This window comes from Mobula birostris, chromosome 22 (genome assembly GCF_030028105.1).
Source record: "Mobula birostris isolate sMobBir1 chromosome 22, sMobBir1.hap1, whole genome shotgun sequence".
Lineage (NCBI taxonomy): Eukaryota > Metazoa > Chordata > Chondrichthyes > Myliobatiformes > Myliobatidae > Mobula > Mobula birostris.
The window spans coordinates 52,448,293-52,468,115 of record NC_092391.1 but is presented as its reverse complement, the minus strand read 5'-3'; the positions used below and the strand labels follow the sequence as shown (position 1 = coordinate 52,468,115).

The window sequence follows — 19,823 nt, the reverse complement described above, 5'->3', positions numbered from 1 at the left end:
CCACTTCTGTAGAAAACTTTGCCAAGAACAACCATGGTCATGGAAAGGGAAAAGAAGAAGAGAAAGACAGGTGGAAAACCATGATCATCCAAGTCATACGACACAGAACATAATGATAATGATAGTGATGATTATGATGATTATGAAGAATAGAGGAGAAAAAAAAGTTCATTCTTCATAACCCCATGTCTTTCCCCATTAATCTAAATTTGTCACCAACTGCTTGATGTATTGATCAACGGGAGCAGCATCTTTCTAATTATCCTACCCAGCATGCTGTGAGCTTGTCCATTCTTTTCAAATGGCAGACAGGAACTTAATCAGGGCAAGTGAGAGGTGTTGCACTTTGGGGGGGAAATATACAGAAAAAGGTAAGACCTTACAGAGCACTGATGTACAGAGGTCCAAATTCATAGTTCCCTGAAAGTGACAACGTACTGTAAGTGACTGGGCTATGGCATGTTTGTCTTCATTGGGCATGTTATTCTAAGTTTAAGGGACAGGAAATCATGATGCACATATATAAAATTTGGTTAGGCCACATTTGGAGTATTGTGTTTTCTGGTCTCAGGTGAACAGGTACATGGGTTGCAGGAGTTTGGAAGGACTCGATATCAGCTCTGAGGTAGGATGCAGAGGACAAAGGTTAAGGGCTGTTTCTCAGAATAGAGATTGTACGGACCATTCAGAAATCTGATGGCGAAGGAGAAGCTGTTCCTCAATTATTGAGTGAAGATCTTCAGATCCCTCTACCCCCTCCCCAATGGTGGTATCAAGATGACAGCATGTCCCAGGTATGAGGGTCCTTAATGACGGATGCTGCCTCTTGAATGGTCCTCAATGGTTATGCCCAGACAGAGCTGGCTGAGTTTACAACCCTGTGCAGTCTCTTGTGATCCTGTGCACTGGAGCCTCCATACCAGGCTGTGATGCAACCAGCCAGAATGCTCTCCAAAATACACTTCCAGAAATTTGCAAGAGCCTTTGAGGACATATCAAATCTCATCAAACTCCAAATGAAGTAGGGGCATGATAGCATCAATGAATTGGGCCCAGGATAAGTCCTGAGATGTTGACATCCAGGAACTTAGAACTGCTTACTCTTTCCACTACTGACCCCTTAATATATCTTCTCCCAATTTTCCTTTCCTGAAAATCACAATCAATTCTTTGGTCTTGTTGATGTTGAACACGAGGTTGCTATTACAACACCACTCAACCAGCTGATCAATCTCACTCCTGTACACCTCCTCATTGTGCTGTGATACTTGCACAAGATGTTACTGAGTCTGCACCTGAAGAAATGCACAGGTTCTTGGCCCTCGTATATAAGAAAGAGGATACTCCAAGAGATAATTGTGTAATTCCTGGAACATCCTCTCATAAACAGCTAAGACTGAGATTTTTATTCACTGGAATTCTGAAGTGTAACCTTATTTGATATATTTAAAATTCTACGGCAGGTGTAGGAGCCATGTGTCTGTTCTCTATCTGCTTTATATTCTGTGTTGCATGTTTACTAAGGTAACGAGTAACACAAGTGGGGGCGTGGTAAAACAAAGGAAATAAGTTACGTATTCTTGCTTATTTTGTGGCAGTGAGCAGCTTGGGGCTGACAGATGTCATATCTTTCACTGAGATATCGCTCAAGAGTGCTCAGTATCATTTAGCTTATACTTACAGTGGCATGCAAAAGTTTGGGCACCCCTGGTCAAAATTTCTGCTACTGTGAATAGCTAAGCGAGTAAAAGATGACCTGATTTCCAAAAGGTATAAAGTTAAAGATGACACATTTGTTTAATATTTTAAGCAAATTATTTTTTTATTATCATCTTTTACAGTTTCAAAATAACAAAAAAGGAAAAGGGCCTGAAGCAAAAGTTGGGCACCCTGCATGGTCAGTACTTAGTAACACCCCCTTTGGCAAGTATCGCAGCTTGTAAATGCTTCCTGTAGCCAGCTAACAGTCTTCAATTCTTGTTTGGGGGATTTCCCCCCATTCTTCCTTGCAAAAGGCTTCTAGTTCAGTGAGATTCTTGGGCCGTCTTACATGCACTGCTCTTTTGAGGTCTATCCACAGATTCTCGATGATGTTTAGGTCGGGGGCCATGGCAAAACCTTCAGCTTGTGCCTCTTGAGGTAGTCCATTGTGGATTTTGAGGTGTGCTTAGGATCATTATCCTGTTGTAGAAGCCATCCTCTTTTCACCTTCAGCTTTTTTTACAGACCGTATGATGTTTGCTTCCAGAATTTGCTGGTATTTAATTGAATTCATTCTTCCCTCTACCAGTGAAATGTTCCCCATACCACTGGCTGCAACACAAGCCCAAAGCATGATTGATCCACTCCCGTATTTAACAGTTGCAAAGGTGTTCTTTTCATGAAATTCTGCACCCTTTTTTCTCCAAACATACATTTGCTCATTGCGGCCAGAAAGTTCTATTTTAACTTCAGTAGTCCACAGGACTTGTTTCCAAAATGAATCAGGCTTGTTTAGATGTTCCTTTGCAAACTTCTGACGCTGAATTTTGTGGTGAGGATGCAGGAAAAGTTTTCTTCTGATGACTCTTCCATGAAGGTCATATTTGTGCAGGTGTCGCTGCACAGTAGAACAGTGCACCACCACTCCAGAGTCTGCTAAATCTTCCTGAAAGTCTTTTGCAGTCAAACAGGGGTTTTGATTTGCCTTTCTAGCAATCCTATGACCAGTTCTCTCGGAAAGTTTTCTTGGTCTTCCAGACCTCAACTGTTCCTGTTAACTGCCATTTCTTAATTACATCACGAACTGAGAAAACGGCTATTTGAAAACGCTTTGCTATCTTCTTAAAGCCTTCTCTTGCTATGTGGGCAACATTTATTTTAATTTTCAGAGTGCTAGGCAGCTGCTTAGAGGAACCCATGGCTGCTGATTGTTGGGACAGGGTTAGCCCTAACAAGCTAACTAAGGTCTGAGACCTTGGTAAAAGTTATCCGAGAGCTCAAATCTCTTGGGTGCCCAAACTTTTGCATGGTGCTCCTTTCCTTTTTTTCACTCTAAAATTGTACAAAACAAAAATAATACACTAATCTTGCTTAAAATGTTGAAAAGAATGTTTCATCTTTAACTTTATGACTTTTGGAGATCAGTTCATCTTCTACTCACTTAACTATTCACAGTAACAGAAATTTTGACCGGGGTGCCCAAACTTCTGCGTGCCACTGTATGTATGCTTAAGTTTCGTCACTTCAAGATTATATGTTTGCTAATTGCTAATAAAGGATGGAATAAAGCATTCAATTTTTGGAAATCATTGGAGCTGGGGGTTTGTCATGCAAATATAACAACTCCCCAGCGGTCACAGATTGGCAGCAATTGTTTAGTTTTGGTTTTTGGTTTGGTTTTGCCGCTACAGCAGGGGTTCCCAACCTGGGGTCCATGGACCTGTCAGTTAATGGTAGGGGTCCACGGCATAAAAAATACCTGTCCTAATGGCACGTGACAAGATAGATGCAAAGGTGTTTCTATCGCAAAAAAAGGGCGATGGAGGAATTCAGTGGGTCAGGCAACATCCGTGGAGGGAGAGAGAAAGTCGACGTTTTGGGTCAAGACCCGAATTCCTGATGCAGTTTCTTTGTTCCACCAGATTGTAGCATCTGCAGGTTTGTGTCCTGAGATGTTTCCATTGGTAGAGAAGTCTCAAATGAGGTGACATAGTTACAAGATAAAGGGGCAAGTCATTGAGATAGGTACATTTTAGATAGGTATATGGAGGGTTATGGTCCTGGTGCATGTCAATGGGAGTAGGCAGTTTAAATGGTTCCGCATGGACTAGATGGGCTGAAGGGTTTGGTTCTGTGCTGCACTTTTCTATGATTCTATGACTGGAGTGATGAGATGCATAATAAATATTTCTTTGGGGATTGCGGAGGTTAGTTCACTGGTAGAGCTTAAGGAAAAGGTAGGTAATTTTTTGAGAAAGCAAAGAAGTGAGGGCTACATGCAACTGGCACAGATATGGAGTTGAGGCCTGAGGCAGAACAACCATGAGCATATTGAATGGCACAGCAGGCTCGATGGGCCAGACTTCAAAGTTCAAAGTAAGCTTTATTATCAAAGTACATATATGTCACCATATACAACCCTGAGATTGATCTTCTTGCGGGCACACTCAGCAAATTAGTGGATTAGATCAGTAACTCTAACAGGATCAAGGAGGATCAACCAGGGTGCAAATTCTTGTGCTGTGTATATTTTCATGTGGATGACTTCATTAGAGCGTAAGAAAACAGGAGAAGTGGGAGAACAATGGGAATGTGTATGGTAGGGTAGGGTAAGACCAAGACAGTCCTGGTGATTCCTATAGCTTTTGGTAGCATCTAGTTCATCATGGCTGATCAGTCCTTTGAAAGGAGATGCATGGGAAGAATTACGGGGTTAAAATAATTGCTGGAACTTTGAAATGTAAACCACAGAAGATTCTGGAACTACCCAGTAGCTCTAACATTCTGCACCTCACAGTTCCAATACTTTGTCTTTCTTCCTCAATGAGAGGCCACTGAATGGAAATATCAATTATTTCTCTCTCCAAGTTGTTATCTGATCTACAATTTCCTATTTTCATTTCCAAGGTAAGTATGCTGGACTGACCTTCTGGGCTGCAAGTGAGTTTCCTCAAATCCACTGTAGTTACTCTCTAAAGGACGTCCTGTGAAGATGGAATAATCAGAACCTGGAGTCAACCACTTCCGTCTTGCCACATCAGTTGAAGCAGATTTTACAGGAGAATGATAAGCATTGTGGTGGTTAAAAAGGCTGTTTAGAAACAACAGAATAATGAAACAATGCAAAGAAGCCTCAAATGACAAAATATTGATTAGCCCATAATTTTTTTTATTGTGTAAAGGGGTGGCAGGGTGGAGATACATCTCTTGCAAAGGTGTAAGGGGCTCCTTCTCTCCACTAGTCTGCAGGTCACCCTTGGGCACCTGCTTAGCACCCCCCCCATCCCCCAACCAGGGACACATGAAGCCATGGGAGCAGGTGGTGACGGTCGTTTGAGCAGCTGGTGCAGATCACCTGTTCATGTGACCACTGACGCCAGGCAGACATTCTCTGAAGAGTATTGACAATGGCTGGGGTCACCCATCTTGTAAATACACTGCACAGAAGGTGACAATGGCTAACTACTTCTGTAGATAAATTTGGCAAGGACAATCATGGACATACCACGTGGCACAAAACAAACAAACTGTGCAAGACTTTATATATGCAGATAGGGTGCAAAAGACTTTTGCACAGTACTGTATATTGGCTAAAATAGGAAGGTGGTTGGGAAACAAAAAAAAAGAAAAATAAAGACTACTTAGCTTTGTATACTATTAAGTGTTATTTGGTAACTGGAAAGACATAATATACAATAATGTGCAGAAGTCCTAGGCACCCTAGTTATATATGTAATGTGCCTAAGACTTTTGCACACAGTACTGCATCTCAATTAGGTTTTGTACATTTTAACTTTTTTAAGTGGGGACATAAATTACATTTGTGTTAATAATTACAACCCTGGATCTCAAAAAGTCCAAATGATTAGGATTATCCAAATTGCATCCTGTATTCTCAACTCCCATTTATACTAGTTTATCCAACAAAATGCAGTATTGACTCAGTTAAAAGCTCTGTCATTAAACCTGATTTTAAAATTAAATTAAGGAAGAAAGAGATCGAAAGATAGGGGTTCAGGGAGGGATTTCCTGAGCATAGAGCCTCAGCAGCTGAAGACATAGCTACTAGTGGTGGAGAAATCACAACATGGTATTGTTATGTTGTTACCAGACATAATCCAATGAAACCTCTATCTGTTTCTATATTTGTTGTCCAGTTTCCACTTCAAGTAATTCATCAATTTTGGCTGAAGTTCATAGACAAATGGAAAATTAATTAAATTTAAATTTAGTTTGCAGTTGCCTACAAGAAGCTTGTAACAGAATACTTGCTTCCACACTTGTGTCAATAAACTTCAGATGTTACCATACCTCAAAATACATCTCAATGTTACCTACAATCATGCTGGAAGTCGAACATCAAAATAATTCAGACTGACATGATGATTACAAAAATGTTAATTAGCTGTTGTTAAATTATGCATTAATAGCAAAATCCCAAAGGCTTGTTAAAAAAATTAACAGCTAAAAATAAAATATACTGGATTCTGGTTAATTGGCCCATCAGTTAATTGGGGTAGTCACTTATTTGGGACAACGCTTAGTGAACAAAATCTAATCGAGAAAATAACTAGATTCCCTTTGTTTATTTGGAACACTATGCTGCTGAACTGGGGCAAGAGACTGTTGCTAACAGTTTCTAACTAATGTCAGTCATGAACCATTATGTGGCCATTAGACACTACACCGTGCTCAGAGTGAACTGTTTTTAAAAGCATATGTTTGCGTTAGAAAAAAAGCAGTGATTTTTGTCACTGATAGTTGGTAAGAAATAAGCAATTAGGCAATTCAGAACTGTTTCGTTCACTGCAGTTTCAAACATTCGGGCTTGGAAATGCCAGAAAGAGCTGGGAGTGAAAATGAAACTACTTCACTACCTAACAAGTTAAGAACTATGAAGATTTTGGAGGTATCAACAATTATCTTGAATCTTATAATGGAAATGAAGATTTGGAGGATGCAATCTGCGATAGAATTGCATGAAGGCAGTCCAATATCTGTGCTGATTTTGTTCATTGTGTACACTGGATAAACTTTTCCATTGTTAACTCTTAGGAACTCATAGTTTGATAGTGCTGTAGCACTACTGGTAGTGTTCTAATTTGTTCTATATTGAAATATGTCTCTACTAAAGGAAGTGTAAGGCGCTCTTTCCCTCTGTTAGCCTGGGCAAGGTGTAGCACCTGCTTAGTGCCCCAACCACAACCCCCACCCCCCCCACCCAAGATCAGAGTCCCATGAAGCCATGGGAGGATGGTCGTATGAGCAGCTGGTGCATATCACAAGTCCTAGTTATGCTATCACTGACACCAGGCAGGCAATCTCTGAAGAGTATTGATAATGGCTGAGATCACCTGTCTTGTGAAGAGACTGCCCAGAAGGTGACAATGGTAAACCACTTCTGCAGAAAAATTTGACACGAACAAACATGGACATGGAAAGACCATGATTGTCTACGTCATACAACACACATTTAACAAATGAATGAACAAATTAATTAAAATGCATAATTTGTTACTCAGATTGTGTGAGAGGGTGGGGGGGAGAGGAAAAAGAAAAAGAAAAACAAGCTGCATGAGATTGCCAGATCTGTGGCTCCCCCCTGCCCATCAACCCCCTCAACAGAGCAGAGATCAGCTTGTTCAGTGAATGATGAGCATTATTTTGATTTCAAAGTTCAAATTAAACTTTATTATTAAAGTACAAATATGTCACCATATACAACCCTGAGACTCAATTTCCTGAGGACATACTCAGCAAATCTATAGAATAGTAACTCTAACAGGGCCAATGAAAGATCAGAGTGCAGAAAGCAACAAGCTGTGCAAATACAAATATAGATAGCAATAAATAACAAGAACATGAGATAATGAGATAGAGTACTTGAAGTGAGATTATTGGTTCTGGGAACATCTCAGCAGCAAGAAGGAAGCATGATCTGGGTGGCGGAAATCTCTGATGATGGATGCTGCTTTTCTATGACAGCTACTACTGTAGACATTTATTTTTCTTTCTGTTTTGCATTTTTGATAGTTCTAATAAAGTGTTTTCTTGCAGTTGAAGATGTGTAAAGCGTCTCCTTTGTTTGTGGATGCATATACAAATACATTGAGCTGAATATGGAAACAACAATTTAAAATAATTTGTCATTATGACCTCTGACACAAGGATTGACAATCTTACAAATGATACATTAAAAGCTCACTGCGTTTATTTCTGAGAAAGTAATCTCATAAATGAGTGATTATAAAATGAACCAACAATTCCCTGGTGTTTCAGAGCAACAAATGATCCCTCAACAGGCTATATATACTGTTGAGAGTCTTTCCACTAGGTGGACAATCTAGAGCTGGGACCCACATACTTTCAAGGTAAGGGCCAGGTATTTAAGAGATAGGTGAGAAGAAATATAACTTAGAGAATCATGAATCTTTAGAATTCCCTACCCTTGAACGTTGAGGATGTTTTAATGAGTATTTTAACTTTGAGACTCAAATTATGAGTACCAAGGAAGCTATGAAAGTGAATGTTGTGCAGAAATTTTGTGTAGGAAATGTTATGAGTTTTCTCAGAAGCAGAAGCTTTGACTCCTGCAACCATTTACCTGTTGCTTGATGTACGTAAACAGCTTTCTGCACTAGTCCGGACCTTCATGTAGCTCCTCTCATGGTCTGCTTGTCTAATCTGAGCCTCAAGCTTAGATACAACTCTGAAAAGAGAACAAACAAATTAATTACTGATGAGATACAACTAATTAAGTGTAGGTTATAGTCAAGAATGGAGAGAAGTAGAAATTCAGAGCAGTAAACCCAGCATCGGTAGTAGGCAAAATATTGAATTGAATTGAATGATCTTTATTGTCATTATACTTAGGTACAATGAAACTCTGTTTGGCTTCCTCTCAGGCAATTAAATAAAGCGGTATAAAAACAAGACAGTAATAGAAAAACAGTATTAAATAGATAAGTGGCAGGAAATAAGTTGCAGCAGTACCAGAATATCACAGTAATGCACAAAGTGCCGTTACTGCAAGTATTTGAGTCCTTGTGTGTGCTCACAGTTTCAGTCATTGTTCTGTGGGAGTGGTGTGATGGAGGCCACAGCTCTGGGATAGAAGCTGTTCCTCAGTCTATTTGTTCTGGCTTTTAGTGTCCTGAACCTTTTGCTGGACGGCAGCGGGTCAACAGAATCAATTATTATCTTGAATCAGCCAGAATCACGTGATTACAGAACTTTGAGATCAAATATCAGGAGGTTATGTTGCAACTTTTTAAAACACTAGTTAGCTCACATCTCAAGTATTGCATACAGTTCTCACCGTTCCACTATAGGAAGGATGTTGAGGCTTTGGAATGGGTGCAGAAGAGATTTACCAGAATGCAGCCTGGTTTAGAGGGCATGTGCTATCGTGACAGTCGGGACAAACTTGGGTTGTTTTCTCTGGAGCTTTGGAGACTGAGGAGAGATCTAATAGAGGCTTTAAAAAATTATGAGAGGCATAGATACAGTGGGCAGAGAGCATCTACTTCCCAGGGTAGAAATGTTAAATACCAGAGAGTATGCATTGAAGGTAAAAGGGGGTAGGCTCAAAGGGGATGTGAGGAGCAAGTTTTTTTTTAAACTAAGAGAGGTGGATGCCTAAAATGCACCACCTGGTATTGTGCTAGAGACAAATACATTCGAGTCCTTTAAGAGACGTTTAGATAGGCACATGGATGTAAGGAAGATGGAGGGACACAAACATGGTGTAGGTAGGAAGGATTAGTGTGTGGGTGTTTTTGATTTGCCTTTTAGCTGGTTCAGCACAACATTGTGGGCCAAATGTGCTGTACTATTCTAGGACTGGGCAAATGTGCAACGTCAGCAGGTTTCATGAAAGGGAAAAGTCATGTGTAACGGATCTACCAGAATTTTTTATGCATGTAACCAAGGAACGATCATAGGCCTTGGAGTATTGTACTTTCTGAAAGCTTTAGACAAGGTCCTACAAATGGAATTAATGTACAAGATTAAAGTACATAGGAATTGGAGTAATATATTGGCAGAAATTCTGAATTGGTTGACAGATATTTAGGGCGGCAAATTTCAATGCAAGAGGATTTGGCTGCATGAAGGGCCTGTAGCACCCTCAGGATACGGTAGAATGATAGTCAGAGAGCTACAGCATGGTCACAGGGTCATCAGTCCACTCCCAACCACCTATTTACATGAATCTTCCATTTTCCTCAACATCCCTCACTGGGCGCTATTTTCAGTGGCCAATTAATCCAACAACTGGCACATCTTTGTGGCGTGAGAGGAAACCAAAGTACATCGACACAGACACAGGGAGAACGTGAAACCGCAGTCAGGATTGAACTCTGGTTACTGTGAGGCTGCAGCTCCTCCAGTTGCTCCACTGTGCCATCCTTTCACATCAGCAGGACCCAGAAGACTGTGAAACCCTGTGAAATTCTCCAGCACACAAGGTCATGGAGCCAGATCTTCATGAACATACACAAGGGAATCAAAGGAAGTGAAGCAGAATTATGAAAAGAGGTTCATAGTGAAGGAACATGTTCTATAGTGGAGAAAAAAAAAAAGGAAAATGCCCCGGAATGCTTCCTGCGTTTCTATCAATGTACCTTCCCACATGGAAGATCAAATACACCATAGCATCAGAGGGAGAATGGTCACTGTGCTATTAACCCATTTCCTCAAAATCATGTACTCAAAAGCTATTGACATACTATTGACAAAAGCTATTGAAATCTGAAACATTTCAGCAGGTCAGGCATACTTGTGAATAGAGAAACAGAGTCAATATTTCTGATCAAAGAAATATCAGAAATCTTCAGAACAGCAGAAGAGAAAAAACTAAAGTTAAACGAGAGCTAACTCTCTCCCAGTTCTGACGGAAGGATCTTTGACTAAGCACTACAAGATGGAGATGAGGAGCATTTTTTTCTCTAGGAATGTTATGAATCGCTGACCCAGAGAATGTGGAGGCTGCATCACTGAATATATTCACGGCCAAAGCAGACAGTTTTGGTTTATAAGACCATAAGACATAGGAGAAAAATTGGGTCATTTAGCCCATCGAGTCTGCTCTGCTATTCCATTATAGCTGATTTATTGGCCCTCACAACCCCATTCTCCTGCCTTCTCCATGTAACCTTGGACACCCTGACTAATCAAAACCTATTAACTTCCACTTTAAAATATACCCAATATCTTGGCCTCCACAACTGTCTGTGGCAATGAATTCCACAGATTCACCACACTCTGGCTAAAGAAATTTCTCCTCATCTGCTCTAAATGGATGGAGGTCCTAAACTCACCAATGCAGGAAACATCCTCACCACATCCACTCCACCTGGGCCTTCAATATTCGATAGGTTTCAATGAGATCTCTCCTCATTCTTCTAAACTCCAGCGAGTACAGGCCCAGAGCAATCAAACACTCCTCATACATTAACCCTTTCATTCCCTGAAACATTTTCACAAACCTCCTCTGGACACTCTGCAATGCCAGCACAACTTTTTCTGAGATAACGGGCCCAAAACTGCTCACAATATTCCAAGTGTGGTCTGACCAATGCCTAATAAAGCTCCAGTATCACATCCTTGCTGTGTCAAGGGCGAGGGGTAGTGTTGGAAGGAGTTATACAACTGAGGGCAAAATCAGCTAAGTTTTGTCTAGTGCAGGGGTTCCCAACCTGGGGTTCACAAACCCCTCAGCTAATGGCATAAAGAAGTTGGAAACCTTAAGTCTTGTGAAACAATTTCAAGGGGTGAAATGACAGACACGTTCTCTTATTTCGTAAGTTAGACCACACGGGTTTCCTCTGGGTGCTCCAGTTTCCTCCCACAGTCCACAGACGTACTAGTTGGTAGGTTAGTTGGTCATTGTAAATTTTCCTGTGATTAAGCTAGAATTAAAATCAGGGGTTGCTGGGCAGTGCAGCTGGAAGAGCTGGGAGGGGAGGGATAAATAAAAAGGTTGGAACCTGATTTAAAGTGAATGGTAAAATATCAAGGAGGGGACATGACAAGAAATATTTCATGGAATGGTGTTTATGACCTGGAATGCACAGTGTGAAAGGATGTTGGCAGCAGGTTCAACTGTGGATTTCCAAACAGAATTGGATCATATTCGAAAATAAAACAGACATTCAAATGTGAGGAACATGAGGGGGCCAGGAAAGAACTTAAGGGTCTCCTGTATTTTGATACAGGCTGTGGTTAGATTATTAGACTATAAAAAAAACTCTGGAGAAATATTTAATGTACCGTGTCAGAAATGGGAAAAGTAACAATGAAGTAACATGCATTGAGGTTAGTAATGAATTTTATAGCGAATCTTACTCAAGTAAAAAGGTTTCTAAATATAACTGCAGAGTATCTAGATTCACTTTTAAAAAGATACAAAATAATTTAATGAATTTATCATTCTTGCCAAGATAATAAAATAAAGCAAAATTTCATTATCTAACCTTTTCAGCTCTGAGATCTGAGAATTTGCATCATACAGTTTATCTTCTGTGGTATTCAAAGCTTCCTAAGCAGTAAAATAACAAAGATTATTGACCATATCTACATTTATACAAGGTCTAGAGAAAATAAATTCAACTTCACCAGGGTGCACAAATTACAAAAATACAAAGTTCAAAGTAAAATTACTATCAAAGTACATATATGTCACCATATACAACCCTGACATTCATTGTCTTGCCGGCATTCACAGTTAATCGAAGAAACACAATAGAATCAATGAAAGACCATGCACAACATGACAAACAATGGGCAAAAGACAACAAACTGAGCAAATACAAAAGACAAAAATAATAATAAATAAATAAGCAATAAATATCAAGAACATGAGATGAAGAATCCTTGAAAGTGAGCCCATTGGTTGTGGGAACATTTCAGTGATGGGGCAAGTGAGCCTGGTGGTGTTGGACCAAGGCCCCTGTACCTCCTTCCTTATGGCAGCAGCGAGAAGAGAGCATAACCTAGGTAGTGGAGATCCATTGGATGCTGCTTTCCTGCAAAAGTGTTCGTGTAGTTGTGCTCAATGGTGGGAAGGGCTTTACGCATGATGGCCTGGACCACATCCACTACTTTTTGCAGGATTGTCCATTCAAGGGCATTGGTATTTTCATACCAGGCCATGATACAATTAGTCAATATACTCTCCACCACATATCTATGGAAGGTTTTAAAAGTTTTAGATAACATGCCAAATCTTTGCAAGCTTCTAAGGAAGTAAAGGCCGTGCTTTCTTCATAATTGCACTTTGCAAGTACTTAGATATTGATTGAAATGGAGGGCTGCAATTACAAGTTGCAATTGGATTGGATGGCTCTATTTTCTTTGCAATATTAGGAACTGATAAGTGACTGTCTTTTCCCCACTGTGCCATGTGTAACTATCGGTACTATGTTTTACACCTTGGCCCCGGAGTAACGCTGTCTCGTTTGGCTGTATTCATGGGTATTCCTGTATGGTCGAATGACAATTAAACTTGAATTGCATTGACAAGTACTTGAACAAGAAAGTTGTAGAGGGATATGGGCCCCTAATGCAGGTAAATGGTATTAGCCAAGATAGATTTCATGGGCAGTGTGGAGAAGGTGGACCGAAAGGGCCCTCAATGCCATAAGTTTCTATGACTCTAATATAACATGTTTAATATTATTACGTGCCCCTAGAGCCAGAATCAGTTCAAGTTCAAAGTACATTTATTAACAAAATATGTATGCAGTATACAACCCTGAGATTCATCTTCCCCACAGACAGCCTCAAAACAAAAAACGTGAAACCTGTAAAGAGAAACATCAAACCCCCAACATGCAAACAAAAAAACACATGCAATGGCAGTTAAAAACAAAAAAATGAAAAACACAGAATACAAAGCACCAGATCAGAAAGACATCACAAGAGTTCAGGCATATTTCATTCAGTTCAATCCAGCACCGTATCTCTCGCTATCTGCAGGTCGCAGTGCTAGTCCGCCCCGATCAAAAATGCACAAAGATAGCAACAAAAAAAGAAACCACCAGAAACACATCATAACATGAACTAAGGTAACATGGAAAATCTACTTTTACATAGCAAGTGGTGTGGTCTGAACTGCAGAGCCCACTATGGAGGTTGTTTCAAGGATAGCAGTCAAAAGGGGCTAAATAAATAATTGAAAGGAAAAGATAATTAGCGTAATAGGGAGGGGAGAACGAGGGCCTAAGGATTGCTTTTGTATCAAACTGCACTGCTCAGCTGGGCCAAATGACTCCCCTTTCATACATAACTGATCCATGAACACACACTGCAAAAAGGGTTGGAAATTACCTTGACTCGTTCATGTTCTTTTCCCAGTGACTCGTACTCTGTAAGCAACTGCAACACAAGACAGCAATTTTTAAATTAAAAATTAAATTCTTTACAAATTAAAGAATGATATACTTCTACAATAAAAATTGTACCCAGGAATAATTTAGTGCCATCTTTTTCGCTATCAAACTGATATAAATAAATTCTTGACTCACATCTTGTAGCATTTTGTGCTCTTGTTTCTGTCGGGCATCTTTATTATCGGAGTGTTTGTATGCCCGTTCAAAAGCTTCTTCTAGGTCTTTCAGCCTGCTATTGAGTTTGTTGACCATGTTATCTTTCTCCTTGCTATCTTTTCGCATTTCATCGAGGCGTTGTTGCAGAGCCTTAGCTGCAGTACTGACTGCATCGTAGCGTCCAGGCCACTCAGCCTAATCAAAAGCACAAGTGTAATTTCCAACTGTTAGGAAATAAAATGGAAAAAAAAATAAAGCAAGGAACAACTGGCATTGTTGTGGATGGTACAAGATTCTTATTCTCATCAGACATTTTCTAACCTACAGTCTGAACTTCAATTTTGGTCAAGATTTGACGGTAGTATTTGCTCTCAAGTATAAACAAATTCTATTCTTTTACTCAGTGACTGCTACCCACCAACTGCATTTCCATCAAATAGTTCTTGTTCTCAAGGTCCCGAATTCGCTTGGCAGCTTCGGTTAGTGCTCCTTCCAATTGTTCACATCTGAAAATTCAAAGTAACTGTTAGAAGTCCTGCAATAGTTTCATAAAGTTATTGACAATATTCATTAAACAACACCCAATGCTAATAGGCAATCAAATCTGCCAGAGTTTTCAATGCAGGGATGTAGAGTGTAAAATTAACTCCAAGTTCCCATTGCTCTTTAGAATGCACTGACCACTTTACAAATGAGAGGCATTGATCCTGTGGATAGTCAGATGCTTTTTCCCCAGGGCTGAAATGGCTAACACAAGAGGGCATAGTTTTAAGGTGCTTGGAAGTAGGTACAGAGGAGATGTCGGGGTAAGTGGTAAGTGCATGAAATGGGCTGCTGGCGGCAGTGGTGAAAGTGGATACAATAGGGTCTTTTAAGAGGCTCCTGGATAGGTACATAGATAGAAAAATAGAGGACTATGGGTAACCTGAGGCAATTTCTAAAGTAAGTACATATTCAGCGCAGCATCGTGGGCCGAAGGGCCTGTAGGTTTTCTTTGTTTCTATTTGCTCTCCAGGCTGTGTTGAACAAGTAACATACAATCCTGCCAATGTCCAATAGCGCATTATCCTGGTCCATCTGGGCTCTCATGCTGTTGACCAGGTTAAAGTACATTCCTGTTCTTGTGTCTGTTAAGTTTTTTTTATTATTTTAAACAATTGCAGCCTTTTTAATGTGCAATATAACTATACTAGGGAAAAAAAAAGCATACCACCAAGAGAACCACAACCCTGTTGTAGGGTTTAGAGGCTTGCGTGACTCAATGACCTGAAGAGCTATGTTTGTTGGAGTCAGGGCTATGTGCTTTGACAGCTGGTAGGGTCGCCCATGCCAAAGAGGTCAAAGGGTAGAGGCCAGAATAAGAGTGGTCCACTGGTCCTTGAGGTTCAGGGGCTCACCCCAGGGCTAACAACCCTGACTGGTCAAACAAAAATTGTTACCGAAAAACAATGATGAATCTTTCTATGCCTGTGTGCGACAGACAGAGATGGAGGACCCTCATTGCTGCCCTAAGTGCTAGTGGTGTAACAGGCAGTAAATAAGAAAGAGCATACATTTTGGTTATATTCCAAATAACATTAAGCACAAGAACAGCAAGTGATTTACTTTTCTAAAACTTTATTTTAATTTATTTGAAACCAAAAGCTACCTTTTTGAAAGATTTTGGTTCTGTTTTTCTGCCTCAGATACTGCAGAAGGTGAATTTAAAGCATCCAATTTCTCCTTCAGGATGTTGATTTCTGCCTCATAGTAAGCTCTAATGTCAGCCACATGCCGTGCATGCTTCTCACGCAAGTTTAAGCGAGCGCTGGAAGTAACAAGTTTAAAAAGAGAATATGAATTCACGTTTATGATGCAGAAATAAATTGCAGAGATCAGGAAGTTTAATCATGAAAGTTGGGGTGGAGATGTATCTCTACCAATGGAGGTATAGGGTGCTCCTACTTCACTAGCCTGCAGTTTACCCTCAGGCAAGGTGTAGCACCTGCTTAGATCCCCCCCCACCCCCTATCAGGGTCATGTGAAGCCACGAGAGCAGGTGGTGGATGGTCGTATGAGTAGCCGGTGCATATCACAAGCCCTGGTTATGCGAACACTGACACCAGGCAGACAATCTCTGAAGAGTATCGATAATGGCTGGGGTCACCATCTTGTAAGGGCACTGCCCAGAAGGTGGCAATGGCAAACCACTTCTGAACAAAAATTTGCTGAGAACAATCATGATCATACATGTCTTATGACATGACACATAACTCATTGAAACCTACTGAATGCTGAAAGGCCTCAATAGACTGGATGTGGACAGGATGCTTCCCATGGTGGGGGAGTCTAAGGCCAGAGGACACAGCCTCAAAATAGAGGGGCACCCTTTTAGAACAGAGATGAGGAGGAATTTCTTTAGCCAGAGAGTGGTGAATCTGTGGAATTCATTACCACAGGTGGCTGTGGAAGCCAAGTCACTGGGTATTTTTAAGGCAGAAGCTGAAAGATTCTTGATTAGTCAGGGCACAAAGGGATACAGGGAGAAGGAAAGAGATTGGGGCTGAGAAGGAAAAGGGATCAACTATGATGAAATGGTGGAGCAGACTCGATGCGCCAAACAACCTAATTCTGCTCCCATATCTCATTGTCTTATAACAAATGGACAAGCCCCTGAAATGTCTATCTGAATAAGTGAATTTGAAGTTCCCAATCTGTACGCTATAATTTGCTTGGATTCCGTATACACTGAAAATAAGTGGCACTGTGACACAGGACATTAACGTATGCCAATGCAACAAAAAAGTAACTTGAAGAGTTGGAAGTTTGAATTGATTCCAAATGATGCAAAACATTTTTTAAATAAAGAGTTCACTTACATAGATAACGTAACAGGATCTTCAAGAGACGATTCAGAAACATTATGGTCCAATGATCTATTCATATTATTTCCACTCCTCAATTCAACGCAAGGCACAGGTGATGGAGTTATTGCAGAATTGCTCTCTTGTCCTGGTAAAGCACTTGCATTCCCCGTTTCTTTCAAGCTTAAGTAATGTTGACCTTGGACAGCAGTGGAAGACTGAGAACCAGAATGGAGATTCCAGTTTGGAGAAGGCAATGAGCTATTCCGCACAGTACGCCTGGAGGTATCTGTCAATTCTGATTCTGGAGCAGTACGTACACATGAACCCAAATTAGGATGGCAATAGCTTTGCGTGGTTACTCCCACAAGAGAGTCAGGACTAACTGAAGATTGAGTGTCACATTCCGAAACCACCGCTGGGGTACTACAGTGATCATGTAGAGAAAATGGTGTAGGACGCTTCATGTGAAGTGTGGGATCAAGTGTTAAAACCTTGGAGTAGAAAAAAAATGACAGATCAATTTTTAAAGTTAAAACTCATTCTATACGAACATGAGTTATAAAAATCAACTAGCCTTTTAAAAAGAACACAAAAAAAAAGCAGGTCAGTCATCTGCTCTTCCAATAAGATCATGGAAGACCTTTCAATAGGCATCACTTAACTTACACAAGCCCCATATCACTCAATTCCCTTAAAATCCACTCATGTTTCTGGAAATTGAACAGAACTCTATGTTGCGGGGAAAACAAAATAAATAAAAGGAATTCTGGAACCACTCAGCAAGCATCAGGCAGCATATTTAGAAAGGGCAATGGAGGGAATGTTTCCCTTTCTGCAGATGCTGCCTGACCTGCTGAGTGGTTCCAATAGTTTCTCTGGATCTCAGCCTTGAATGCAGCAACTGAAACTCCACAATCTCTTGTACAAAGGATCCTAATGATACACCACTCCACCACTTGGCTGAAGAAACAACTTCTCTAATCCACTGTGAGTAGCTGATCCCAGGCAAAGGGCAACAACATCTCTGCATCTACCCAGTCGAGGTCTATGAGCATTTTATCATCTCTTGCTCTTCTAAATCTGAGGGAGTATATTTCCAGTCAGTTTAATCTCTCCAGAGATGACAAGGCCCTCCCCCCATCCTGATTCAATGTGGTACACATTTATTGCACATTTATAACCTTACCTTGGTACGGAGGCCAGACCTGCACACACTGTTCTAAGGTGCAGCCTCACCACAGCCCTAGATAATTGCAGTAAAACCTACCGACTGCCTTCTTTACAGTGAGTTGTATAAAGTACCAAGGAACATCAATAGCTGTCAATATCTCAACATTTAATCATGCTTTTCTATCAAAGTGGATGACATCATATTTTTCTCACATTGCATTTTAACTGACACACCCTTGGCCATCTATATCCCCTAAACCAGGGATCCCAAGCTGGGGTCCACCCACACCTTGCTTTAACGGTATTGATCCAAGGCATTAAAAGAAAAATTGGGAACCCCTTCCCCAAAGCCTCTTTGCATCCTCCTCAACCTACACTGCCACTCACTGTTGTATTATTAACAAACTTGGACGTATTCCACTTGGTCTTTATTTATTTATTAGAATACAGTGCTGAATAGGTCCTCCCAGCCCTTCAAACTGTGGCACCCAGCACCCTGCTCCCAGTTTAATCCTAGCCTAATCACAGGACACTTACAATTACCTTAACTGGTAGGTCTTTGGACTCTGGGAGGAAACTGGAACACCCGGAGGAAAAGCATGCAGTCAAGGGGGAACCATAGAGACTACTCTACAGGCAGCAGCAGGAATTGAACCCACGTCGCTGGTACGGTAAAGCATTGTGCTAACCACTACGCCACTGTGCTGCCCTAATCATCCAAATCGCCAGTCCAGGTAATGAACAGATGGATCCCTACACAAATCACTGTGGCACCCCACCATCAACAGTTTAACAACTCAAAATGACCCGTTTACAAGCTCATCATTTCTGTACTTTAGTCAATCTTCAATGTGTGCAAGTATATTATTCTTAACTTTATGAAATACTGAAACACCATTGAAATGTTGGAGAGCATTGTGTCTCTCTGACATACTGCAGCTTGAAAGGTTTTTGTATACTTATTAGCAGAAAGGGGAAAAAACACACGGAACTCAAACACAGCACAGTTCCATTAGGCTAAACTACTTCTATCATTGTAAAATTCAATATGACTTTATGTTAGGCGTGATAATGAATGGATGACATCACTGTATTTGTTATTTTGCTAAAATACCAAACAGAAATCCAATCCTTGTTTGTCTAGTTCCCAGCACAAGGCTATGGGCCGAAGAGCCTGTTCCGGTGCTGTATCACTCTATATTCCACGTTCACAAGTCTGAAGCATCAACTTCTGCTGGTTCATAGATTTCTCGGGGACAGTAAGTAGATGTGTGTATGCAGGTACACTTACATCCAGAGTGCACACATAATTGCCTCAAAATTAAATTTAAATTATATCAACTGAGTGTCCCTACTTAACCTGTGATGAAGGAAGGATTCAATGCTGGTTTGGAAGAGAGAAAACAAAGCTTGCATTATCTCGTGTAATGGGATAACAGCACTGCAAGGAATTACATGAAAAAAATCTCCTTAGGGAAAACCTGAATGCAACTTCCAATCCAACCCTGATGATCAATATTAAAAAGAAATGCCAGTTTCTTTTCAATGACAATCCTAA

General features: G+C 40.6%; 1 protein-coding gene across 3 annotated transcripts in view; it reads right to left on the bottom strand.

Annotated features, from left to right (window-relative positions):
* The window catches only part of LOC140186211 (M-phase phosphoprotein 9), a 118,291-nt gene that overhangs the window by 50,767 nt on the left and 47,701 nt on the right, over positions 1–19,823 (bottom strand). For all 3 annotated transcript variants that reach the window (XM_072240188.1, XM_072240189.1, XM_072240190.1), the window contains 8 exons: positions 17,108–17,586; positions 15,898–16,056; positions 14,668–14,755; positions 14,229–14,444; positions 14,032–14,079; positions 12,177–12,241; positions 8,306–8,410; positions 4,628–4,792 (listed from right to left, as the gene is read on the bottom strand). In XM_072240188.1, the coding sequence (XP_072096289.1) occupies positions 4,628–4,792; positions 8,306–8,410; positions 12,177–12,241; positions 14,032–14,079; positions 14,229–14,444; positions 14,668–14,755; positions 15,898–16,056; positions 17,108–17,586 (1,325 nt within the window). The remainder of the gene's footprint in view (positions 1–4,627; positions 4,793–8,305; positions 8,411–12,176; positions 12,242–14,031; positions 14,080–14,228; positions 14,445–14,667; positions 14,756–15,897; positions 16,057–17,107; positions 17,587–19,823) is intronic.